Source organism: Prunus avium, chromosome 6 (genome assembly GCF_965620075.1).
Source record: "Prunus avium chromosome 6, drPruAviu1.hap1.1, whole genome shotgun sequence".
NCBI classification, from domain to species: Eukaryota; Viridiplantae; Streptophyta; class Magnoliopsida; order Rosales; family Rosaceae; genus Prunus; species Prunus avium.
The window spans coordinates 34,495,615-34,522,758 of NC_142289.1; the positions used below are offsets into that span (position 1 = coordinate 34,495,615).

A 27,144-nucleotide genomic window follows, 5' to 3' on the forward strand; every position below is an offset into this window, starting at 1 on the left:
TTGATGACATGCTAATTGCATGTAAAGACATGTCAAAAATCCAGGAATTGAAGACATTGCTTGGAAGGGAGTTTGACATGAAGGATCTTGGCTCTGCACAAAAGATCCTAGGTATGGAGATAAGGAGAGACAGAAATGGAGGCAAGTTATGGCTGTCACAAAGTAAGTACATTTCCAAAGTACTAGAAAAGTTCAATATGATGGATTGCAAGCCGGTGTCTACTCCTTTGGCGGAGCATTTTAAATTAAGTGCGCAGGATTGTCCTTCTACGGATGAGGAGAAGGAAGAAATGAGCAAAGTTCCATATGCAAGCTTGGTAGGGTGTCTCATGTATGCAATGGTGTGCACACGCCCCGACTTAGCCCAAGCCGTAAGTGTTGTGTCAAGATACATGGCGAATCCGGGCAAACAACATTGGACAGCAACAAAGTGGATTCTCAGGTACTTGAAGGGCACCAAGAGGATTGGGATATTGTTTGAAAGACAACAAGGAAAAGCATGTGTGTCGGGTTATGTGGATTCCGATTATGCAGGAGATTTAGATAAGAGGAGATCCACCACAGGATATGTCTTCATTTGTGGTGGAGGACCGATTAGTTGGAGAGAGGTGTTACAATCGGTTAGTGCCTTGTCTACTACAGAAGCGGAGTATATGGCGCTAACGGAAGCTTCAAAGGAAGCGGTGTGGCTGAAGAGATTGGCAAAGGAATTCGGGATTGCCCAAGACTTGGTGGTGATACAAAGTGATAGTCAAAGTGCTATACACTTAGTGAAGAATCAAGCATTCCACGGAAGATCAAAACACATTGATGTTCGGTACCACCGGATAAGAGATTGGGTGAACGATGGAGACATCATGGTAAGGAAGGTTCATACAAATGAGAACGCTTCAGATTGTCTAACGAAGCCAGTCACAACAGCAAAGTTCAAGCATTGTTTGAACTTGCTAAATCTTGTTACATGCTAAAGATTGAGGTGGAGTTCTTGAGAGTTATCGGGACGACTCTCAAAGACATTACTGATGTCCTGGAAGGCAATGATGTCCACAAAAAAAGCTTTAGGCTCGCCAAGGTGGAGATTGTTGGAAAATTGGCTCGCATAAAGGATACAAGGTTTCGGACTAGCGACCAGTCGCCTGCTATTTGCGACCGGTCGTTTCAAAGCAGAGTCGAAGTCTGGAGCAATATCGATTCGCGACCGGTCGCCTTCTATTTGAGACCGGTCGTTTCGAAGCAGAGTCGAAGTCTGGAGCAAAACCTTCTTGCGACCGGTCGCAAGCTACCAATGACCGGTCGCCCAGCACGTGCTGTTTCTGATTCCTCGAGTTTTGGACTCCATTTTCAAGGGCTATCGCCTCCTACCTACTTGCAAGGACTCTAGGGGTCACTTCTAAGTCAGAAGAACGTTGGCAATCAGTTGGGAGGTTGGAGGTAGCATTGAAGGACATTGGAAGACTTGTTTTCAAGGTGTAGCCACCCTATGGTTCTATATAGGGTGGCTACACAAGTAACCATCAATACATAGCTTGTGGCTGGCCTAACCTGTGGTCTATGTCAGGTATTCAAGGGCAGAACGTAGGAGAAAAAGCAAGGGTCTTCTCTCAAGTCTAGAGGCTTATGTATTAAAGGAAAGAGTGAGCAAGTCTGAAATGGTAAGAGAGTTAGAGAGAGTTGGAAGAAAAGTAGCTGGGAACTAGTGAGTCAAGAGGAGGAGAGAATTCTCAAGTGTATCAAGGTGTTGAGCAAGAGTGTGAGAGAAACAGATTGTGAGGGTAGTGTTCTAAGGGGGTTTCCATTTGTAAACCAAAGTTGTAACCTATCTTCACTAGTGAAATTTCTCAAGGGGATCACCAAAGAGGATGTAGGCAAATTGTTGAACCTCTATAAACACTTGTGTCTTTTGTGCTTGATTATTTTCTGTGTGTGTGTGTAAGATTCATCCATCATTGAGTCTTGTCCAAAGTCCATCAACAACAAGGTCTAAAGGGGAGTGAGTTGGTTCTAATTCACAACAGTAAACTCCTATTTATACCTCCTAGGTTGTCTCTAAACCTTTAAATCTTACCCTCAAATTCAAACCCAAACACTAAATCAAATTCCTCGAATCCAAATTCCTTAATTCCAAATCTTATACACTCATATCAAATCCTCTTATCAAAACCCATACCTTTATCTTATCCTCAAATCCTTCCATTGCAATGGGCGACCTCCCGCTCTCACACACCGATGGCTCTTCCACTTCCACTCCTAAAATTGTTGCTATTCACGGTGACAACTCCCTGTTCCCTACCGGCGTCACCCTGACTGAAACCAACTATGTCTTGTGGTCTCAAGTCATGGAGAAGTGCATTGCTGCCCAAAAAAATTGGGGTACCTAACTGGCGACACTTCTCAACCCCCTCAGCTCTAGTCCACCTACAACAAATGGTGTACTGAGAACTTTCGGGTCAAGGGGTGGTTAATTGACTCCATGTCTCCCAACTTCATGAGTCGTTTCATCTGATTAAGTACCGCCAAAGAAATCTGGGCTGCCATCAAGAAGACCTACTACGATGGTGGGGATGAAACTTATCTTTTTTATCTCAACAAACGGGCGTTCACTATTAAACAAAATGGTGCACCTGTTCATAAGTATTATAGCCAAATGCAGAGTATCTTTTAGGAAATTGACCATCAGAGTCCAATTCGCATGCATTGCGATGCCGATGTCACTAAGCGCCAGACAGAACTAGATTGTCTTTGTGTTCACCTTTTTCTTGCCGGTCTTGACCTTGAGTTTGATCAAGTCCGGGGGGAAATCTTACGAAAAGATCCTAAATTAGACCTTGATCAAACCTTTGTGTATGTTCTTCGCGAAGCTCAACAGTGAATGACCATGACTGGTACTTCGGAAACCTCTATCATGGTCACTCAACGTCAAAGGGGGCTCCAGACTTTGACTGGTGGATTTTCTCAGAATAAGGCTTTAGGATCTCATCCAGAGAAAAAGTGCACTCACTATGGAGGAGACAAACATACCCGTGATGGCTATTATGAACTAGTGGGACCACTCCACCAAAGCTCCCCGCAGACATAGGAGCAAATCACTCCACCGACTTAGACCCTGTAAGTCTTGTTGTTTTGGCTACATCGGCTCCAGCATCTGCCTTTATAGCCACAACAAGGACCAAAGGTCATGTTTTAAATACTTCATCCAAGAAACACACATGGATCACATAGGAGCAACTGACCATATGACATTTGATCCTGGACAAATTGCCTCATACACCGTTCCCTCAACTGATGATGTCTAATGCTAATGGTACCCCCTCCCCCGTGATTGGTGATGGTTCACTCTCTCTTTGACTCCCTCAATTTGGACTATGTGTTGATTGTTCCGTCCTTGCACCATAATCTATTGTTTGTTGCCCAAATTACTACGGCTTTGAATTGTACTGTAACTTTTTGGCCTACTCATTGTGTTTTTCAGGACATTCTAAGCAGCAAGACGATTGGTTGTGGTACTAGGAGGGGCAAACTCTACTACCTGGACTTGGCACCTAATAGTGAAGCCAGAGTCAGTCAAGCTTTCAAGATTGGGGGTGCTAATGTTGAGAAACAAACTGACGAAGTATAGTTATGGCATAGATGTCTTGGACATGCTTCGTTTGGATATTTATAGAAGTTATCTCCATCCTTATCTACAAGTTTAGATATTTCAAGTTTTAAGTATGACATTTGTGAACTGGCCAAGAGCCATTGTGTTCCTTTTCCCTTAAGTTCAAATAAAAGTTCGATTCCATTTTCTCTTGTGCATTCTGACGTTTGGGGCCCTGCTAAAATTGCTACTCCAGGGGAGCTCGATGGTTTGTCACGTTTATAAATGATTACACACACATGACTTGGATTTCCCTTCTCAAAACTAAAGGGGAAATCAGTTCAAAGTTTCAACAGTTCCATCAAATGGTGGAGACTCAGTTTCATGCCACAATATAGGTTCTCCGTTCTGATAATGACGGAGAATTTCTCAACCATGATTTTACAAGTTCTTACAATTATGGAATCATACATCAACGCTCATGCCCACACACTCCCCAAAAAAATGTTGTGGCTGAAAGAAAGAAAAGACATTTATTGGAAGTAGTTTGTGCCCCTCTCTTTGATGCCAATATGCCTCGGTCATTTTGGGGAGAAGCCGTCCTATCTACAGCTTACCTTATCAATCGAATCCCCTCCAGTATCTTAAATTTTCAAAACCACTTCAAACACTTTACCACTATATCCAAATACCTCCCACCCAAAATCTTGAACCCCTGATTTTCGATTGTGTTGTATTTGTACACTTACATAGTCACCAACGTAGCAAGTTGAAACCCCGAGAAGAGAAGTGTGTTTTCATTGGCTATGCTTTCCATCGGAAAGGATACCGTTGTTATCATCCTCCTAGTTAGAAGGTATATACCTCCATGGATGTCGTGTTCTGGGAATACGGTATATATTTTTCAGCAACACACGAGGAGAATCAAGAATCAATCACTCCAAAGATTCTTGATTTTTCCCTCAGGATGGCTCTCTGCTTCAAAGCGACTGGTCACATATCTCACTCGATCAGTTGCTCCCTACAAATTCCTCACAGACGGAGACTCTGCTTCAAAGCGACCGGTCGGCTCCACACTGCCAAAATCAGGATACGGAAATTGAACTGTTTTATGCCATTTTTCCCGCTCCAGAGATGCCTTCAGCTCCAGGACCACACCAATCACCTGCTGAGGATGTCATTCAGGTAACACCTTCTCCTTAAACTAATAACACTATTGAAATATACCATAATGATTTGATTTCAGAAAGCATAAGGGACACATACACCCCTATACATCGTCTTCCAGAAAGGACGAAACGTGGTAAACCTCGAGCACAGTACAAAGGAGATCTTAAAGCCAAAGGGAAATACCCCATCAACAATTATATATCACTAAGTAGATTGTCTGAATCACATGCATACTTTGTGAAGCAATTGGTCTACATATCTGTTCCCAGTAGTGTGACTGAAGCACTAGAAGACTCAAAATGGAAAGAAGCCATGAATGAAAAAATGCGAGCGCTCCAGAAAAATGCCACATGGGAGCTCGTGTCTTTACCTCACAGAAATAAGACAGTGGGATGCACGTGGATTTATACTGTAAAACTCAAAGCATATGGATCCATTGAAAGATTCAAAGCTAGACTAGTGGAAAAATGGTACACACAGAGATATGGGGTAGACTACTCGGAGACCTTTGCCCAGTAGCCAAGATCAACACTATCAAAATCCTACTGTCTCTAGCAACAAATCTAGACTGGCCACTACATCAGTCTGATGTTAAAAATGACTTCTTACATGAAGACTTGGAGGAAGAGGTCTATATGGATTTATCACCAGGATGTAGTGTAGCTCATAACAAGAAGAATCAAGTTTGCAAGCTCATAAAATCACTATATGGTTTAAAACAGTCTCCCAGGGCATGGTTTGGCAGATTTACTATGTCCATGAAGAATTTTGGATACACTCAAAGTATTCATACCATACCATGTTCTTGAAGCGCAATGGCGAAAAAATCACTACATTAATCGTGTATGTGGATGACATCGTTGTAACTGAGAACAACGCATGAGAACAGCAGAAACTACAAAAGTATTTGTCTCAGGAATTTGAGATGAAGGATTTAGATGCTCTGAAATACTTCCTCGGAATAGAAGTATCAAGGTCAAAAACTGGTATATTTCTGTCTCAAAGGAAGTATGTGATGGATCTACTCACTGAAACAGGAATGCTTGGATGCAAGCCTCCTGAAACACCCATTGAGATGAATCACAAGTTGTATGAAGGCATGGACCGGGTGCCTACCAATAAGGAACAGTACCAGTGCCTTGTTGGAACTTTGATATATTTGGCACACACAAGACCAGATATTGCATACGCTGTAAGTGTGGTTAGTCAATTTATGCATTCTCCCAATATTTCTCATAGGAATATAGTTGATCGGATGTTAAGGTATTTAAAGTCAGCCCATGAAAGAGACTAATGTTCTCCAAGAATGGAAATCTTGAAGTTATTGGATATACATATACTGACTAGGCTGGTTCCATTATATATAAATGTTCTACATCAGGTTACTTTACATTTGTGGGAGGTAACCTAGTTACTTGGCGCAGTAAAAAATAAAATGTGGTTTCCAGGTCTAGTGCAGAAGCAGAATATAGAGGAATGACTCAAGGAGTTTGTGAATTATTATGAATCAGAAGACTCTTGACAGAATTGGATTTCAAACCATAAAAGCCAATGGAGTTACATTGTGACAACAAGTCAGCTATCAATATTGCTCATAATCCAGTTCAACATGATCGAATCAAACATGTTGAGGTGGATAGACATTTCATCAAAGAAAAAATTGAGAATAAGATCATCTCCCTACCATTCATAAAATCAGAAGATCAATTGGCGGATGTCTTAACAAAAGTTGTCCGTGGAAGAGTGTTTTATGACTCACTTACCAAGTTGGGCATTAGTAACGTATATGCACCAACTTGAGGATGAGTGTTGACGTGAGCCTTCCTAATTAATAAAGGAGATTTATTTCCTTGATTAATTTGGGGATTTACTTTCTTGTTTTATATAGTTGACATATCTTTGTATAATTAAGAGATACTCTCCTAATTGATTACTGTATCTATTTCCATCTGAAAGGGATATGATATTATGCAGGCCGTGCTTTAGCAATCCGAAGGTGAATGCAAGGTATGTGAGCGAAGTATGTTAAATAAGGATACAATTGGAGAATGAATTAGAGAAGGGTTAGAAAACTTATGGTAGATGAGGATGGGAAGGGAATAAGGGTGAGGGCCAGGGAGTTGAAGGAGAAAATAGATGTCAGTATGAAGGGTGGCTCTACCTACCATTCCTTGAATGAGCTTGTGGAGCTCATAAGGTCATTTTAATTGGAAGAACAAGTGTTTTTTTTCCCTCAACTAAGTCCTTTGTCATTAAATATATAGTTAAGTCCTTTGTCATTAAATATATAGTTGAGGCTTCATGCATCTGATGTAAACAAACTTCTCTTTGTAGTACATTACTCACTCTTGGATGAAATTTACTATTCCAATGCATTGGTTTGTACAATCCAGACTTTACATTTCAAAGTGTTTGAAGCAACAATATCCAGGTGATTCTATGAACTCCCACAATCATTCCACTACAAATCATTGATGGAAAATTGTTTCTCTGCTCTTCTTTCATTGATCGTCGCTACCAACGAAAGAGGTTGAAGCGGTTTTTATTTATTTATTTATTTATTAAATAAACCAAAGGATTATGCGAGATTAGCTCCTCAGTATCGGTCATCAGGGGACCAACACTCCGAAAGCCCTCCGCTCGTCCCCTTGATCATAATTTATTAATAAGAAGCAAAAATGAGATACAAGAACAACATGGGGGACCGAACTGAACCTTGCAGAAGAGAAAGACAATGACAGAAATGCACAACAACATGCTAACCTAAGAGACCAAAACTCTGAAAGAGTAAACAAAAGAAGGTAACTAATGAGAACGAATCGGGCGAAGAGGTTCTGTTATAGTATAAAATAAAGAAGAATAGCAAAGACAGGAGGAACAACGTCAAGCGTCAAGTGTCCGGTCTGTTTCTTTAGATTGAACTAGGTGTATCTAACCATTAAGTTTTTTTTTTTTATCTTTGTGGAAAGCCCTACTACTTAAAGAAGGTCCACGAGCCCTTGCCATACTGAAGATTCCACACTCTTTCCACCTAAGTTGACACTTAATTTTGGGCATCAACAGCTCATATGGCGAGTAGGCCTTCTATTCTGACAAATAAGTAATGCACATCATGTAAGAGTCAAAATCTTTCTTTCAAATTTCAAAAACCACATGTGGCATTTCCGTTATGAAATAAATAAGATCATCTGTTTTATCAGTTCATGTTGATGCTGATACTATGGAGAGATTATAGAATAGTACGATACTACTACATCAGCATATGATACTCCCATTCAAAATTTGTCATGTGTCCCATTTAAAAGAAAATTAAAAATACTTGTACAGCTGGACTTTGACCTCCAATTTTACCCTTTAAAATAACATTAGAAATAAAATAAAATAAAAAAATACTCCAGCCAATCTCGGAAGTAACCCTATCCTGCCTCCTCCACTGTCTCTTTCCCTTATCTCCACCAATTGAAGTCTTCTTCTTTTTGTTTTTGTTTTTTTTTTCTCGACAGTATCATTGAATTCCTTTTATACAGTCTACCCTCCATCTCTCTCTCCCTCTCCCTCATCAGCTACCACTTTATTTTATAGTTAGTTTTAAATTCACATCCCAAAAGAACTTCTTAGGGTTTTTACTTCAGTTTGCTTTTCTGTAGAGTTTTTCCCTCATGGTAATCCTCATAGTGTGATGGTTAGAATACAAAGTAATAAGAAATTGGAACATGAGGTTTTGAGGCGAGGAAGACGACTCCATGGAGAAACTGAAGGATTGGGAGAAGATGAAGGAAGTTGAGAAACGATACACATATGAAGAGTTGGGTGCCTTGGTGGGGATCTTGGACTTGTAAAGAGCTCGGCCGATGGAGAAATTTATTCTGTTTGTAGAGATGGAATTGCAGGTAGAAAAATTAGCAGGAGGAGAGGTTTGAGATGTGGGTTTGTTTCCTTCATTGTAGAAAAGCAGAGGAAGCTAAAAGGAGAGGAATAAACGGAGAATGGTTGTGGTGGAGGACTCCCAGTTGAAGGATTTTTTATTTTTTATTTTCTTCATTTTTTATTTTATTCCAAAGGGTAAAATTGGAAGTCAAACTCCAGTTGTATAAATAGTTTTAATTTTCTTTTAAATATGACACATGGCAAATTTTGAATGGGAGTATCATATGCTAACGTGGTAATACCGTACTATTCTATAATTTCTCGATACTATGACCACCGCTATTTCATTTATAAAGGGTTTAAGGTGTAGAATTATAGGGGTAAACTGTTGAATACCCCCTCAACTGTCACGTTTGTCGAAATCTCCACCCTAAACTTTTTTGCCTGCCAATTTAGCCCTCATAATAAATTTTATAGCCAATTTACCCCCCACCGTTAGTTTTTGGCAATCTCTATCCAAATTTCTGTTAAAAAGTACCATGTTAGGCATATGCTTCACTGCTGAATTAAAAATTGAATTTTTTTCTTTGGTTCTTCAAAGAGCTCGAATGTGGGAGAAATAAATCGGGGGGAGGGGGAGAGGGGATTCTGGTTTCTGCAGGTGGGGGGTAGGAGGAGGGGGGAGAAATCAGGGAGAAGAAGAAATCTGTGGGGGTGGGGGGAGAAGAAATCGAAGGTGAGGGGTGCTTAGTTCTGGGTTCTGCGGGGATTGGAAAAAATTTTTTGGGGGGGGGGGGGGGGGGGGAGAGGGGATTCTGGTTTTTGCAGGTGGTGGGGTAGGAGGAGGGGGGAGAAGAAGAAATTTGTGAGGGATGAGGGAGAAAGAAATCGAGTAGGGAAGGGGATTCTGGCTTCTGCAGGTGCGGGGTGGGAGGAGGGGGGAGTGGTATGTATGTGGTGGTTGGGAAATGGGGGAGAAGAAATTGGTGGGACGTTTTCTTTCTCTATTTGATTTTTTTATTTATTTACATTTTCCTTATTTTTCTTAATACTATACCTTGTAAAATGTCAAAGTTACCCTTATATTTGATGGGCATTTGGATGGAAATTTCCAAAAACTAACGGTGGGGTGTAAATTGGCTATAAAATTTAGTATGAGGGCTAAATTGGCAGGCAAAAAATTCTGGGTGGAGATTTCGACAAGCGTGATAGTTCAAGGGGGTATTCGGCAATTTACCCAGAATTATTTCAAACGTATAATTAAATGAAAATTCAAGACGACAGGTCGTACCAAGTAAATAGAGGATGCTGGCTCATCAATTTCTCGCTTGAACTTAATAAGAAATCATGACAATAAAATTATTGACATAAAGAAAAAATAGTATCATGTAACAAACAACTAGTCATTGTTTTCTGAAAGAGGATGAGTTGGACTTATTCCAAGAAGATGCAGCCAAGTTTAACAAAGACGGGTAGGAATTATTACATCAAGTCAGTTCTTCATCTAATACCAGGTACAACAACCAGCCAATATACTTTTCAATATTAATTCATGAACTGCACCAGCCAGCTGTGCTGAAAACTACAAGCTTATAATAATTGGCTTATCTAAATATTATCTGCTTAGTATGGTCTCTGCAGGACTGACGGGCTGCTACTCTATGTATATTACATACTCAAGCCCCAATGAATTTCAAGGAGACAATCAAGCAATATAAAGCTTACATGGCCGCAAGCTATTGATTTTCTTTGTGCGTGTGTGCGCGCTTATTGGTGAGACAGAAGACAGAGAGGGAGGGAAGGAGATGGAAAAGAAAGCACAGAGTGGTCAACTGTTGGTCTTAGTTCCATGCCCATACCAAGGCACAATAAACCCTATGCTTAAGCTGGGTACCTTCCTTCACTCAAAGGGCTTTTCTATTTCAATTGTTCACACCCATTTCAACTCTCCAAACCCTTCAAACCACCCCGAATTCACCTTCTTTCCAATACCAGATGGCTTAACTGCTGATGATATTTCATCTGGGAATATTGTAGCTATTATGTTTGCTATTAATGCCAATTGCAAAGCGAGTTTCAAACAATGCTTGACTGATAGAGTGACGGAACAAGAACCGCAGAACAAAATCACCTGCATCATCTATGATGAATTTATGTACTTCTCTGAATCTGTGGCTATTGATCTAAACATTCCAAGAATACTCTTACGCACACAAAGTGCTACCAATTTTATTGCTCGCAACGCTATGATACAACTTCATTCGAAAGGTTGCACTCCCTTCCCAGGTATGTGCCCTGTTTCCTCTTGTCTACGTTTCTTTCTGCAAACAAGGAAAGAGGCTAAAGCCTGAGTCATTTTTCTTAGAGTACCGTGTTTATTTTTCTTACTTATAAGTTATAACTAACACTATAACTCGGGATCACAGACTCTATGTTACTGAACTCGGTGCCCGAGCTTCATCCCCTCAGGTTCAAGGATCTCCCCATCTATATTTTTGACACAGTTGAAAACTATTCGAAACTATTGACTAATGTCAACAATGTTAGGACATCCTCAGCCATCATTTGGAACACCCTGGACTGCCTTGATCAATCATCACTAGCACAGATCCAGCAACAATGTCAAGTTCCAATCTTCTCCATAGGTCCTCTTCACAAAGTTTCAACAGCAGCCACCAGTAGTTTACTAGAAGAAGACACCAGCTGTGTTGCGTGGCTGGACAAACAATCCCATAACTCAGTTATCTATGTAAGCTTGGGGAGTCTAGCATCCATCAGTGAGAAAGAACTAGCCGAAATGGCTTGGGGATTAACTAACAGCGGGCAACCTTTTTTGTGGGTGATTAGGCCCGGATCAATTTGCGGTTCTCATTGGATCGAGCTCATGCCTCAAGGTTTTCTAGAAGCTGTTGGAGAAAGAAGTTGCATCGTGAAATGGGCACCCCAGATGGAAGTCTTGGCGCATGGCGCAGTGGGCGGGTTCTGGAGCCATTGTGGTTGGAACTCAACCCTGGAAAGTATATCTGAAGGGGTTCCGATGTTATGCAGGCCGTGCTTTACCGATCAGAAGGTGAATGCAAGGTATGTAAGCGAAGTATGGAAAATAGGGATACAATTGGAGAATGAATTAGAGAGGGGAGAGATAGAGAGAACTGTTAAAAAACTTATGGTGGATGAGGATGGGAAGGGAATGAGGGTGAGGGCCAAGGAGTTGAAGGAGAAAATAGAAGTTAGTATGAAGGGTGGCTCTACCTACCATTCCTTGAATGAGCTTGTGGAGTTTATAAGGTCATTTTAATTGGAACAACAAGTATTTTTTTCTCTTTTCTCAAATAAGTGCTTTCTGGAACGAATTCACACAATCATTCCCTCCCCTTAAGCCATCCTTAAGAGTATTTGGTGGGAGATGTTTAATGCTAGGCCTCTTTGTATTCTGATAAGTAAGTAATGTACATTGTGTCAGAGTCAAAATATTTTTTCCACTTTCAAAAACATGTCCCTTGTGAAATAAATAAGATCATCTGGAACCTGTTTATCTGTTCATGTAGATGTTGTTACTGTGCTTATGACCATCGCCATTTGATTTATAAAGATTGACTGTTTATCTGTTCATATAGTATCATGTGACTACGAGTCATCAATTGTTTACGGAAAGAGGACTTATTCCTTGAAGATGCAACCATGTTTGATAAAGATCAGTTTCCTCTCCTAAAACGACCCACAACTACCCAATATACTTTTCAATCTTAGGGATGAGTATCCAAAGTTTACTTATTTCATGAAACGCAACACCCAGCTGTCCTGGGAACCACATGCTTCTGTCCCAAACAATTTATGGAAAAAAGGCAGACTTATTATTAATTGACTTACCTATCTGCTTAATGTGGTCTCTGCAGTACTGGAGGACCACTCTATATTCTATTATAGCAACAATGGCAGTACAAAATGCAAACTTCAGTGCTTAAGATTAATCTATCTCTCTGCAAATGAGGGGAAGAGACTAATGCCTGAGTCCTCTTACTGCTTATTTATGGCTCACATTGATTGAGCTACTTCCTCATAAAAGCTATTTGAGAAAGAGGTTGCATTGTGTAATGGGTACCCCAGATGTAAGTTTTGGCTCATGGCGCAGTGGGTGGGTTTTGGAGCCATTGTGATTGGAACTCAACCCTGGAAAGTATGTCTGAAGTATGCAGGCCATGCTTTGGCGATCAGAAGGTGCATGCAAGGTATGTCAGTCAAGTACGGAAAATAGGGATACAAATGGAGAATGAATTAGAGAGGGGTTAGAAAACTTAAGGTAGATGAGGATGGGAAGGGAATGAGGGTGAGGGCCAGGGAGTTGAAGGAGAAAATAGATGTCAGTATGAAGGGTGGCTCTACCTACCATTCCTTGAATCAGCTTGTGGAGCTTATAAGGTCATTTTAATTGGAACAACAAGTGTTTCTTTTTTCCCTCAACTAAGTCCGTTATCATTAAATTGATAGTTGAGGCTTCTCGCATCTGATGTAGACAAACTTCTCTGTTGTACATTACTCACTCTTGGATGAAATTTACTATGCCAATGCATTTGTTTGTACAATCCAGACTTTACATTTCAAAGTGGTTGAAGCAACAATATCAAGGTGATTTTACGAACTCACACAATCATTCCACTACAAATCATTGATGGAAAATTGTTTCTCTGCTGTTCCTTCGTTGATACCAACGAAAGAGGGCGAAGAGGTTCTGTTATAGTATAAAATAAAGAAGAATAGCAAAGACAGGAGGAACAACGTCAAGTGTCCATTGCTCTGTTTCTTTAGATTGAACTGGGTGTATCTAATCTAACCATTAAGTTTTTTATCTTTGTGAAAAGCCCTACTACTTAAAGAAGGTCCACGAGCCCTTGCCCTGTTGAAGATTCCACTCTTTCCACCTAAGTTGACACTCAATTTTCTGACAAATAAGTAATGGACATCATGTAATAGTCAAAATCTTTCTTTCAAATTTCAAAAACCACATGTAGCATTTCCCTTATGAAATAAATAACATCATCTGTTTATTGGTTCATGTTGATGGTGATACTATGACCACCGTTTATAAAGATTTACGATTAAGCATAGGGTTTAGGGTGTAGAATTATATCAAAAGTATAATTAAATGAAAATTCAAGACGACACAGCGTACCAAGTAAATAGAGGATGCTGGCTCATCAATTTCTTGCTTGAACTTAATAAGAAATCATGACAATAAAATTATTAACATAAGGAAAAAGTAGTATTGTGGAAGCAAAATATCACAGATCCTTGGTCAAATAATTAAGCCAATCAATTTGGGAATTATTTGACCTAATTGGGAGTTATTTGATTTAATTGGGAATTGTTTGATTCTTGACTTAATTAGGGATTTGATTTAAATCGAATCCCTAATTACATCAATATCTCCAAATTGGGGAAGAATAATACCTTTACATCTGTGGAATTATTCTTCCGAAACCCTAGCCTCCAAAACTCCTATAAATACATGGTTACACCAAGGGTTGAGGTACGTCTAAACTTCTGTCTGAAACTTTGCAGAAATTCTCTCTCACAAATCCTAGCCGCCATACTCTTTCTCTCACACAAGGCTCCGGCCACCCGGTTCTCACCCTAGAGAAATCTCCATCATTTTGTTAGCTATTGTTTTCTTACAAACACTCGACCTAACTTAGGCATCGGAGGGCCATTGGCCAACAACCCCAGGTGTAGTCCTTTACTCCGTATTGTTTTGCAAGGAGAAAGAGAAGAGAAGAGGAAGACGGAATCTTCATACGAATATTCTTGTGGGATGAAAATCACTCCCACAAGTATCATGTAACAAACAACTAGTCATTGTTTTCTGAAAGAGGATGAGTAGGACTTGTTCCATGAAGACGCAGCCAAGTTTGACAAAGATGAGTAGGAATTATTACATCAAGTTAGTTCTTCCTTGCACGTCAACCAGCCAATATACTTTTCAATAATAATTCATGAAATGCACCAGCCAGCTGTGCTGAGAACTACAAGCTTATGTTCCAAACAAATGGAAAAAGACAAACTTATTATTAATTGGCTTATCTAAATATTATCTGCTTAGTATGGTCTCTGCAGGACTGAAGGGCGGCTACTCTATATATTTTACATACTCAAGCCCCAATGAATTTCAAGGAGACAGTCAAGCAATATAAAGCTTACATAGCCGCAAGCTATTGAGTGTCTTTGTGCGTGTGTGTGCGCACTTATCGGGGAGACAGGAGGAAGAGGGAGGGAGGGAGATGGAAAACAAAGCACAGAATGGTCAACTGTTGGTCTTAGTTCCATGCCCATATCAAGGCCACATAAACCCTATGCTTAAGCTGGGTACCTTCCTTCACTCAAAGGGCTTTTCCATTTCAATTGTTCACACCCATTTCAACTCTCCAAACCCTTCAAACCACCCCGAATTCACCTTCTTTCCAATACCAGATGGCTTAACTGCTGATGAGATTTCATCTGGGAGTGCAGTAGCTATTATGTTTGCTATTAACGCCAATTGCAAAGCGAGTTTCGAACAATGCTTGACTGATAGAGTGAAGGAACAAGAACCGCAGAACAAAATCACCTGCATCATCTATGATGAATTTATGTACTTCTCTGAATCTGTGGCTAATGATCTAAACATTCCAAGAATACTCTTACGCACGCAATGTGCTACCAATATTATTGCTCGCAACGCTATTATACGACTTCATTCGAAAGGTTGCACTCCCTTCCCAGGTATGTGCCCTGTTTCCTCTTGTCTACGTTTCTTTCTGCAAACAATGAAATAGGCTAATGCCTGGGTCATTTTTCTTAGAGTATGGTGTTATTTTTCTTACTTATAAATTATAACTAACACTATAACTCGGCTCACAGACTCTATGTTACTGAACTCAGTGCCCGAGCTTCATCCCCTCAGGTTCAAGGATCTCCCCATCTATATTTTCGACACACTTGAAAACTATTTGAAACTATTGACTAATGCCAACAATGTTAGGACATCCTCAGCCATCATTTGGAACACCCTGGACTGCCTTGATCAATCATCACTAGCACAGATCCAGCAACAATGTCAAGTTCCAATCTTCTCCATAGGTCCTCTTCACAAATTTGCAACAGCAGCCACCAGTAGTTTACTAGAAGAAGACACTGGCTGTGTTGCTTGGCTTGACAAACAATCCCATAACTCAGTTATCTATATAAGCTTGGGGAGTCTTGTTGTGAATTGAGCACGAAACTCAACTCTACACTCCCCTAAGGATCTTGTTGTTGATGGACTTAGTGACACACACAATGAATGGATGAATCACATACACACACTTGAGAAACTAACCAAGCACAAAGTGACACAAGTATTTTAGAGGTTCAGCAAATGCCTACATCCTCTTGGTGATCCCCTTGAGAAATTCACTTCATGAAAGAATAAGTTACAACTTTGGTTTTACACAGAAAACCCCCTTAGAACTCTATTCTCTCTCTAAGCTCTCTTTTCTCTCACACCCCTTGCTCAACACTTTGATACCCTTGTGAACACTCTCACAACCCTTGGTGTTTTCCCCCTTTGGTGTCTAGACACTTAAGACTACAACTCAGCTCTAACTTGAACTGATTGCTCTCTCTCACGTTCTCCCTTGGTGAGATAACCTCCCTTTGCACACAATAGCTCCCAGCTACTTGACAACTTTGAGATTAACCACTTATGCACTTAACAACTTATTAACATTCTCTTGCTTCCTCTTCTCTCTTATATAAGCCTTTGGACTCCAAGATAAGGTATCATTAAGTTATGCACGTTCTTGCTTTAGTTATCCAACTTTAGACACCTGTTATGGCAGCTCACAAAGCAAGTGATCAATGGCTGCTATAGCTGCCATCAATCTCTTGAACCAAGAGAGAATTCACTCATTGAAGCAAGTCATCAATTTGCCAAAGTGTTCTCCCCAACTTTCCAGCTGCTTGCCACCTCTTATTACCTCAGAAGTGATCAGAAAAATCCTTGCAAGTCGATAGAAAGTGGTAGTACACCAAGGAGGACTTGAAAACGCGTAGGAAAAAACAGCACAGCACGTCTGGCGACCGGTCGCGGATACCTTGCGACCGGTCGCTGATACATTTTGGATACCTTGCGACCGGTCGCGGATACCTTGCGACCGGTCGCTTCTTGCGATTTCTCCAGACTTCGAATCTGTGGAAAAACGACCGGTCGCCCAAACCTTGCGACCGGTCGCTCACTCCTTCACTTGCATACTAAATGTGAGCCATTTTTACAACAATCTCCACCTTGGCGAACCATTTAATCACCCCGTGAACCATTGTTGACCTCTAGAACCTCTTCAATCTCTTAGAAATCGTTCTAGTAATTTCCAAGAACTCCACCATGGCAATACACCTCTTGCCTCAATGCACCTTTGGTGGAAGGTGCTCCTCTCAAGCCTAGACTTGAGTAACCTGGACCTCTTGTGCAGAAAAGAGTTCCCCCATGCCAAATTCGTTGCTCCTTGCCTCCTTGGAACCTTGAATCATGGACTTCCTTTGATATGCAAACCACATACCAAACCTTTGTTCACTAAATCCCCACTTAGCACTCTTTGCTCTTGGATTTAAGAACACCTTTCTTTTCATCTATGCACCTCTCCAACTTTCCCGCTTCATGCTCCCTTCAGCACTCCGAAACGTGGCTGGAACTTCTTGGTCCATCCATCCAAAACCTAGGGATGGTTTGATGGATTCCTTGGGCCCGGACCTTGCACTTGATGATGGCTCCACCTCAAGTAGAACCACTTTGTGAGTTGTTGTTGTTGCCCTCCTTCTTCAGCCCTTATGTCAAGCTCCACCTCAAATGGAGACTCCTCCATGACCACCTTGGCAAGAAGTTTCCCTTCAACAACATTCTCCTCCTCATCCCTTGTCTTGACTTCACTTTCTGCACCTTTGAAATCAAGCACCCTTGATGATGAACTTGCGTGCAAGAAGAACTTGCTATGACTTCCTTTCCTCATATGTGTCAAACATCAACTTATTTGCACACACATGATATGAGCACCCGGAATCACAAAATCCAACTTGAAGTAGAACTTGAACCCTTACCCGAAGAGCTAGCCATGACTTCCCCGTTACTCTCCTCCGTAACCGTCAAGAGTTCATCATATGTGTCCTCATCACACACGTTGACTGAACCTTTGGCTTTCTTCATCTTGTTCAGCTTCTCCTTCCATACTGGACAATCTCGCCTCCAATGATCAGTAGATCCACACTCGAAGCACCCTTCATTGTCCTTGGACTTAGCATTCCACCCTTTGCTACCCTTGCTTCCACGCTTGCTTGAACGGCTCCATGCGATCAATCCAGCATCTTGAGAGTTCTCCTCCGAACGTTGAGACATCCTGTGGTGCGTCATCACATCTTGCACCACGTCCTCAAACTTCAAGGTACTCTTTCCGAACATAAGCGTCGTTCGGAAATGCTTATAAGACAGAGGCAAGGATGTAAGAAACATGAGTGCCTTATCCTCCGTATTATACAACACTTCCATTCTTTGCAAGTCAGCAACACATCTATTGAAGCTGCTCAAATGCTCCATTAGATTACCTTCTTCCTCCATCCGAAGATTTAGGAGTTCTTCCTTGAGGAAGAGCTTGTTGGACAGCGACTTCCCTGCAAACATCTCTTCGAGCTTCTCCCATGTTTGCTGCGCTGTGTCCTTCATCACGTTGATGAGCACCTCATCTGTGAGATAGTTTTCGATGGCTCCTCTAGCCAACTCGTCTAGCACACCCCACTCCGCATCTGTCATGGTTGCAGGCTTCTTCTCCTTGCCTCCCAAGACAACACAGAGATTTTGTTGTGTAAGGGCTGACTTCATCCTTCTTTGCCACAAGGTGAAGTTCTCCTTCCCTGTGAAGGGCTTTAACTCCACCTTCATGCTGACAGATTGTGGCAGCCTCTGCATAGAGCTACTTTCAACTTCAGCTTCCTTGTCACTTGCCATCTTCAACACACTAGCAACTTGCTGCTCCAACACAGCTCTGATACCACTTGTTGTGAATTGAGCACGAAACTCAACTCTACACTCCCCTAAGGATCTTGTTGTTGATGGACTTAGTGACACACACAATGAATGGATGAATCACATACACACACTTGAGAAACTAACCAAGCACAAAGTGACACAAGTATTTTAGAGGTTCAGCAAATGCCTACATCCTCTTGGTGATCCCCTTGAGAAATTCACTTCATGAAAGAATAAGTTACAACTTTGGTTTTACACAGAAAACCCCCTTAGAACTCTATTCTCTCTCTAAGCTCTCTTTTCTCTCACACCCCTTGCTCAACACTTTGATACCCTTGTGAACACTCTCACAACCCTTGGTGTTTTCCCCCTTTGGTGTCTAGACACTTAAGACTACAACTCAGCTCTAACTTGAACTGATTGCTCTCTCTCACGTTCTCCCTTGGTGAGATAACCTCCCTTTGCACACAATAGCTCCCAGCTACTTGACAACTTTGAGATTAACCACTTATGCACTTAACAACTTATTAACATTCTCTTGCTTCCTCTTCTCTCTTATATAAGCCTTTGGACTCCAAGATAAGGTATCATTAAGTTATGCACGTTCTTGCTTTAGTTATCCAACTTTAGACACCTGTTATGGCAGCTCACAAAGCAAGTGATCAATGGCTGCTATAGCTGCCATCAATCTCTTGAACCAAGAGAGAATTCACTCATTGAAGCAAGTCATCAATTTGCCAAAGTGTTCTCCCCAACTTTCCAGCTGCTTGCCACCTCTTATTACCTCAGAAGTGATCAGAAAAATCCTTGCAAGTCGATAGAAAGTGGTAGTACACCAAGGAGGACTTGAAAACGCGTAGGAAAAAACAGCACAGCACGTCTGGCGACCGGTCGCGGATACCTTGCGACCGGTCGCTGATACATTTTGGATACCTTGCGACCGGTCGCGGATACCTTGCGACCGGTCGCTTCTTGCGATTTCTCCAGACTTCGAATCTGTGGAAAAACGACCGGTCGCCCAAACCTTGCGACCGGTCGCTCACTCCTTCACTTGCATACTAAATGTGAGCCATTTTTACAACAATCTCCACCTTGGCGAACCATTTAATCACCCCGTGAACCATTGTTGACCTCTAGAACCTCTTCAATCTCTTAGAAATCGTTCTAGTAATTTCCAAGAACTCCACCATGGCAATACACCTCTTGCCTCAATGCACCTTTGGTGGAAGGTGCTCCTCTCAAGCCTAGACTTGAGTAACCTGGACCTCTTGTGCAGAAAAGAGTTCCCCCATGCCAAATTCGTTGCTCCTTGCCTCCTTGGAACCTTGAATCATGGACTTCCTTTGATATGCAAACCACATACCAAACCTTTGTTCACTAAATCCCCACTTAGCACTCTTTGCTCTTGGATTTAAGAACACCTTTCTTTTCATCTATGCACCTCTCCAACTTTCCCGCTTCATGCTCCCTTCAGCACTCCGAAACGTGGCTGGAACTTCTTGGTCCATCCATCCAAAACCTAGGGATGGTTTGATGGATTCCTTGGGCCCGGACCTTGCACTTGATGATGGCTCCACCTCAAGTAGAACCACTTTGTGAGTTGTTGTTGTTGCCCTCCTTCTTCAGCCCTTATGTCAAGCTCCACCTCAAATGGAGACTCCTCCATGACCACCTTGGCAAGAAGTTTCCCTTCAACAACATTCTCCTCCTCATCCCTTGTCTTGACTTCACTTTCTGCACCTTTGAAATCAAGCACCCTTGATGATGAACTTGCGTGCAAGAAGAACTTGCTATGACTTCCTTTCCTCATATGTGTCAAACATCAACTTATTTGCACACACATGATATGAGCACCCGGAATCACAAAATCCAACTTGAAGTAGAACTTGAACCCTTACCCGAAGAGCTAGCCATGACTTCCCCGTTACTCTCCTCCGTAACCGTCAAGAGTTCATCATATGTGTCCTCATCACACACGTTGACTGAACCTTTGGCTTTCTTCATCTTGTTCAGCTTCTCCTTCCATACTGGACAATCTCGCCTCCAATGATCAGTAGATCCACACTCGAAGCACCCTTCATTGTCCTTGGACTTAGCATTCCACCCTTTGCTACCCTTGCTTCCACGCTTGCTTGAACGGCTCCATGCGATCAATCCAGCATCTTGAGAGTTCTCCTCCGAACGTTGAGACATCCTGTGGTGCGTCATCACATCTTGCACCACGTCCTCAAACTTCAAGGTACTCTTTCCGAACATAAGCGTCGTTCGGAAATGCTTATAAGACAGAGGCAAGGATGTAAGAAACATGAGTGCCTTATCCTCCGTATTATACAACACTTCCATTCTTTGCAAGTCAGCAACACATCTATTGAAGCTGCTCAAATGCTCCATTAGATTACCTTCTTCCTCCATCCGAAGATTTAGGAGTTCTTCCTTGAGGAAGAGCTTGTTGGACAGCGACTTCCCTGCAAACATCTCTTCGAGCTTCTCCCATGTTTGCTGCGCTGTGTCCTTCATCACGTTGATGAGCACCTCATCTGTGAGATAGTTTTCGATGGCTCCTCTAGCCAACTCGTCTAGCACACCCCACTCCGCATCTGTCATGGTTGCAGGCTTCTTCTCCTTGCCTCCCAAGACAACACAGAGATTTTGTTGTGTAAGGGCTGACTTCATCCTTCTTTGCCACAAGGTGAAGTTCTCCTTCCCTGTGAAGGGCTTTAACTCCACCTTCATGCTGACAGATTGTGGCAGCCTCTGCATAGAGCTACTTTCAACTTCAGCTTCCTTGTCACTTGCCATCTTCAACACACTAGCAACTTGCTGCTCCAACACAGCTCTGATACCACTTGTTGTGAATTGAGCACGAAACTCAACTCTACACTCCCCTAAGGATCTTGTTGTTGATGGACTTAGTGACACACACAATGAATGGATGAATCACATACACACACTTGAGAAACTAACCAAGCACAAAGTGACACAAGTATTTTAGAGGTTCAGCAAATGCCTACATCCTCTTGGTGATCCCCTTGAGAAATTCACTTCATGAAAGAATAAGTTACAACTTTGGTTTTACACAGAAAACCCCCTTAGAACTCTATTCTCTCTCTAAGCTCTCTTTTCTCTCACACCCCTTGCTCAACACTTTGATACCCTTGTGAACACTCTCACAACCCTTGGTGTTTTCCCCCTTTGGTGTCTAGACACTTAAGACTACAACTCAGCTCTAACTTGAACTGATTGCTCTCTCTCACGTTCTCCCTTGGTGAGATAACCTCCCTTTGCACACAATAGCTCCCAGCTACTTGACAACTTTGAGATTAACCACTTATGCACTTAACAACTTATTAACATTCTCTTGCTTCCTCTTCTCTCTTATATAAGCCTTTGGACTCCAAGATAAGGTATCATTAAGTTATGCACGTTCTTGCTTTAGTTATCCAACTTTAGACACCTGTTATGGCAGCTCACAAAGCAAGTGATCAATGGCTGCTATAGCTGCCATCAATCTCTTGAACCAAGAGAGAATTCACTCATTGAAGCAAGTCATCAATTTGCCAAAGTGTTCTCCCCAACTTTCCAGCTGCTTGCCACCTCTTATTACCTCAGAAGTGATCAGAAAAATCCTTGCAAGTCGATAGAAAGTGGTAGTACACCAAGGAGGACTTGAAAACGCGTAGGAAAAAACAGCACAGCACGTCTGGCGACCGGTCGCGGATACCTTGCGACCGGTCGCTGATACATTTTGGATACCTTGCGACCGGTCGCGGATACCTTGCGACCGGTCGCTTCTTGCGATTTCTCCAGACTTCGAATCTGTGGAAAAACGACCGGTCGCCCAAACCTTGCGACCGGTCGCTCACTCCTTCACTTGCATACTAAATGTGAGCCATTTTTACAACAAGTCTAGCATCCATCAATGAGAAAGAACTAGCCGAAATGGCTTGGGGATTAACTATCAGCAGGCAACCTTTTTTGTGGGTGATCAGGCCTGGATCAATTTGCGGTTCTGATTGGATTGAGCTACTGCCACAAGGTTTACTAGAAGCTGTTGGAGAAAGAGGTTGCATCGTGAAATGGGCACCCCAGATGGAAGTTTTGTCTCATGACGCAGTGGGTGGGTTCTGGAGCCATTGTGGTTGGAACTCAACCCTAGAAAGTATATCTGAAGGGGTTCCGATGTTGTGCAGGCCGTGCTTTAGCGATCAGACGGTGAATGCAAGGTATGTGAGCCAAGTATGGAAAATAGGGATACAATTGGAGAATGAATTAGAGAGGGGAGAGATAGAGAGAGCTGTTAGAAAACTTATGGTGGATGAGGATGGGAAGGGAATGAGGGTGAGGGCCAGGGAGTTGAAGGAGAAAATAGATGTTAGTATGAAGGGTGGCTCTACCTACCATTCCTTGAATGAGCTTTTGGAGCTTATAAGGTCATTTTAATTGGAACAACAAGTGTTTTTTTCCCCTCAACTAAGTTCTTTGTCATTAAATTGATAGTTGAGGCTTCTTGCATCTGATGTAAACAAACTTCTCTTTGTAGTATATTACTCACTCTTGGATGAAATTTACTATTCCAATGCATTGGTTTGTACAATCCAGACTTTACATTTCAAAGTGGTTGAAGCAACAATATCAAGGTGATTCTACGAACTAACACAATCATTCCACTACAAATCATTGATGGAAAATTGTTTCTCTGCTCTTCTTTCGTAGATCGTCGCTACCAACAAAAGAGGGTGAAGAGGTTCTGTTATAGCACAAAATAAAGAAGAATAGCAAAGACAGGAGGAACAACGTCAAGTGTCCATTGCTCTGTTTCTCTAGATTGAACTGGGTGTATCTAACCATTAAGTTTTTTTATCTTTGTGAAAAGTGTTGGAAAAATGGCTCACATTTAGTATGCAAGTGAAGGAGTGAGCGACCGGTCGCAAGGTTTGGGCGACCGGTCGTTTTTACACATATTCGAAGGCTGGAGAAATCGCAGAAAGCGACCGGTCTCAAGGTATCAGCGACCGGTCGCAATGTGTCCATAAGGTATCAGCGACCGGTCGCAATGTATCGGCGACCGGTCGCCAGTGTTGCTGTGCTGTTTTTTCCATGCGTTTTTCAAGGTGTCTTCACATGTGTCGGTTTCCTACCTAATCCCTCGAGCTTCCAAGGAGTTTTATGGGTTCTAGGATGTCTAGCAAGGTGCTGGAAAAGCTGGAGCACCATTGAATGAGGATAGTTGACTTGTTTCAAAGAGTACCTACCCTATAGCTCTAGATAGGGTGGCTGAAGATGCAGCTATCTATGCCTAGCCTTTGTTCTGCCCAAGTTGTGGTCCAAGTCTGGAAACCAAGGGGAGAACGTGGGAGGAAAAGATGGAGCCTTCTCCTAAGTCCAAAGGCTTGTGTATTAAAGGGAAGAGGAAGCAAGACAGCAAGTGTGGTTTTACTTCTCAAGGAGTGGACAAGTAGCTGGGAGCTAGTGTGTCCAAGAGTGGTTTAACTTACCAAGGGAGGAAGAGAGAGAGGGCAATCAGTTCAAGAGAGAGCTGAGTTGAGTCTTGAGTAGTCTAGACACCAAAGGGGGGAAACACCAAGGGTTGTGAGAGTGTTCACAAGTGCATCAAAGTGTTTGAGCAAGGGGTGAGAGAGAAAAGAGAGCTTGGGAGAGAATAGAGTTCTAAGGGGGTTTCTTTGTAAACCAAAGTTGTAACTTATTCTTTCATTAGTGAATTTCTCAAGGGGATCACCAAGAGGATGTAGGCAATTGCTGAACCTCTATAAATTCTTGTGTCACTTTGTGCTTGGTTGGTTTCTCAAGAGTGAGTGTGTGATTCATCCATTATTTTGTTTGTCACAAAGTCCATCAACAACAAGATCATTAGGGGAGTGAGTGAAAGTGTTTGTCCATTTTCACAACAAAAAGCCCTACAACTTAAGCATGAAAACGGGTTTTTACTCGGTGGTTCTCTCGAAACTAAGACCAACTAAAGCCAATTTCCTAGGACGACTCCTAAAAGATGGTTGCATTGATCTTTCAAGGTGTGTAACAATTTAGATATTTTTCATCTGGGTTAATTACTGTAGACGTCCGTGAACTATGGCCCCAATTGCAATTGGGTCCGCGAACTAATTTTTGTGCCAATTACATCCTTTAATTAGACAATTAGTTGCAATTGGGTCCTACCGTCCAACTCTGTCAATTTATCTGTCAAAATGAGGGTAAAAGCGTCCTTTCGCTATATCTCTCCCTCTCTCTTTCGCTGTCTCTCCCTCTCTTTCGCTCTGTCTCCAAACCATCGTCTATCGACCACCACCTACCTATCAAATATTTTTCTTTCTCCTCTGCTCAGACATTTATTCCAATGCAATTCATCATTTCCACAACCCATCTGCAATACTGGCTTATATTATTTTTCTTTTTTCTTTTTCATTAGGAAGATTTTGTTTCTTTTCCAAGATCTGAATTTGGCATTCACCAGAGATGCTTCATTCAAGAAAAGTGATATTTCCCAAGTCTTCATTTGGAAGAGGTAATTTGAGACCTCTACCTTCTGCTCTGGCTCAGCCCCAACTCCCTCCAAACCCGATACCCATTCCCACCCCAACCATAGATCCAGCCCCACCCCTTTGCCCCAGAAAATATAAAACCCAGCCCCACCCCAACACTAGCCAACCTCCCTCTCTCTAGATCCGATGAGCCCCACACTAGATTCGTCATCTTCGTCTTCGTTGCCAAGGCCACACCATCCTCTTCGTCAAGGCCATGCCATCGTCTTCGTCACCAAGTTCTTCGCCTGCCGTAACCCACATATCCATCCGCACCAAGTCTATCAAGAGAGAGAGAGAGAGAAAGACAAAGGTGAAAAAAAAACTTAAAAATAAAACCTGCAATTGCAATTGGATTTGGGTTTTGAGGGGGTGGACTAAGGAGGAGGGGGAATGGGTTGTAGGAGAGAGGGAGAGACAGAGAGGAAGAGCTGAGAGAGAGAGAGGAATTTGGATTTGGATTTTTTATTTTTAAGTTTATTTATTTATTTTATTATTATTATTATTATTCAGTTTTTTTAGTTTTTCTTTTCAGTTTTACAAACTGTATATTATTTATTATTATTATTTATTTAACCCGAAAGGACGCTTTTACCCCTCATTTTAACGGATAAATTGACATAATTGGACGGTAGGACCCAATTGCAACTAATTGTCTAATTAAAGGATGTAATTGGCACAAAAATTAGTTCACGGACCCAATTGCAACTGGGGCCATAGTTCACGAACGTCTACAGTAATTAACCCTTTTCATCTCTCTGAAAGCTACATTGACATTGTTTTATCCTTTTCTTGAGAACTACGGTTTGATGTTCTCTGGTTCTCATACATAAAAATGTTTCAGAGATTTGGATGACTTACTGCAACTGATAACGAAATCCCACGATTTAAGCCCAAACAAGTGCCTTTCAGCTCCTGCCCTCTGAGTGATCTTGGAAAGCTGACATCTTGGGCTTCTTGCTTGTCACACAAGTCATGTTCTGTTTCATAAGTTGCAAACAGTTGCTTTGAGTTTCCATTCTCACTCCACATTCTTTTCAACCAGAGTAATTAAAATGTATTTATGCATTCTCAATATATTATTACTAGCGTGACAAATAAACACACACCTACACTGGCGGTACAATCTGGTTGGAGATGTTGAATGATGTTGGCGAGTAGGCCTATTTCGCCTCTGGTATGATGGCCTACATGAAATTGCTTCTTCAGAACTAGAACAGCCTGGCCGTTGAACAACCAGCCACTCAATTTTTGAACTCTGTCCATTTATGCTATAAAGAGTGAACATCTTTCTTTCCAACTTCAAAAACCACATGTTGCTTGTGATATAAGACCATCTGATTATGACCTAAACCCTTTCGTTGAAGTTTAGGATTTATAATTTAGTATTTATCAAACAAACAATCCGTACTTATCATTCTCTCTTGAACTTTTTATAATAAAAAATCAAAATAGATTTACCATAAAGCTAAAAAAAGTTATTAGAAGGCGAGCATTCAACCCAAAACCAATTGATGACAGATAGAGAGTTCTAAGATCATTTAAACCACTAAGTCAAGATTTCTTTCTGAAAGAGGATGAGAGAATCGGTCCTTAGCGCCTTAATCCATGAAGATGTAGATGATAAAGAACTGGTAGCTGAGCATCTCTATCAGGATAATGCATGACTGAGGCACTATACTATAAAGTCTCTCTCTGTAACCCAGCCAGTATATTTTCAGTACTTTAAAGACAAGATTCCAAAATTTGTTTAAAAACTACAACAACCAACTGCTAGAATCACATGCTTATCTCCACACACAAAAATTATATAAAAGAACAAATTTATTTCTAATTTAGCATGGCATGTGCGGAATAAAGAAGTGCCGTATTATTCACCAGAAACTGAATTGCTATATTATGATAAAATTCTATAAGCACCAACACAAAGCAAGACAGTTTCCAATAGCTGTAACCTATTGGAGAGA

At 41.6% G+C, this 27,144-nt stretch overlaps 2 protein-coding genes across 4 annotated transcripts; both read left to right on the forward strand.

The window, feature by feature from the left end:
* The first annotated feature begins 10,003 nt into the window (after positions 1-10,003).
* LOC110769199 (UDP-glucose iridoid glucosyltransferase-like) lies at positions 10,004-12,157 on the forward strand. Of its 2 annotated transcripts, none has more exons than XM_088255378.1 (3): positions 10,004-10,128; positions 10,256-10,900; positions 11,041-12,157. In XM_088255378.1, the coding sequence occupies exons 2-3, from the start codon at positions 10,420-10,422 to the stop codon at positions 11,910-11,912; spliced, it is 1,353 nt and encodes a 450-aa protein (XP_088111504.1). In that variant the 5' UTR covers positions 10,004-10,128; positions 10,256-10,419; the 3' UTR covers positions 11,913-12,157. The 2 variants fall into 2 exon arrangements, with proteins under 2 accessions (XP_088111504.1, XP_088111503.1); XM_088255377.1 differs by having other exon boundaries at positions 10,112-10,128; positions 10,242-10,900.
* Positions 12,158-14,722: 2,565 nt separating this feature from the next.
* Positions 14,723-23,235, forward strand: LOC110769215 (UDP-glucose iridoid glucosyltransferase-like). Of its 2 annotated transcripts, none has more exons than XM_088255598.1 (3): positions 14,723-15,370; positions 15,530-15,843; positions 22,545-23,235. In XM_088255598.1, exons 1-3 carry the CDS (start codon positions 14,890-14,892, stop codon positions 23,079-23,081), a joined length of 1,332 nt encoding a protein of 443 aa, XP_088111724.1. In that variant the 5' UTR covers positions 14,723-14,889; the 3' UTR covers positions 23,082-23,235. The 2 variants fall into 2 exon arrangements, with proteins under 2 accessions (XP_088111724.1, XP_021828844.1); XM_021973152.2 differs by having other exon boundaries at positions 14,728-15,370; positions 15,509-15,843.
* Positions 23,236-27,144: the final 3,909 nt, after the last annotated feature.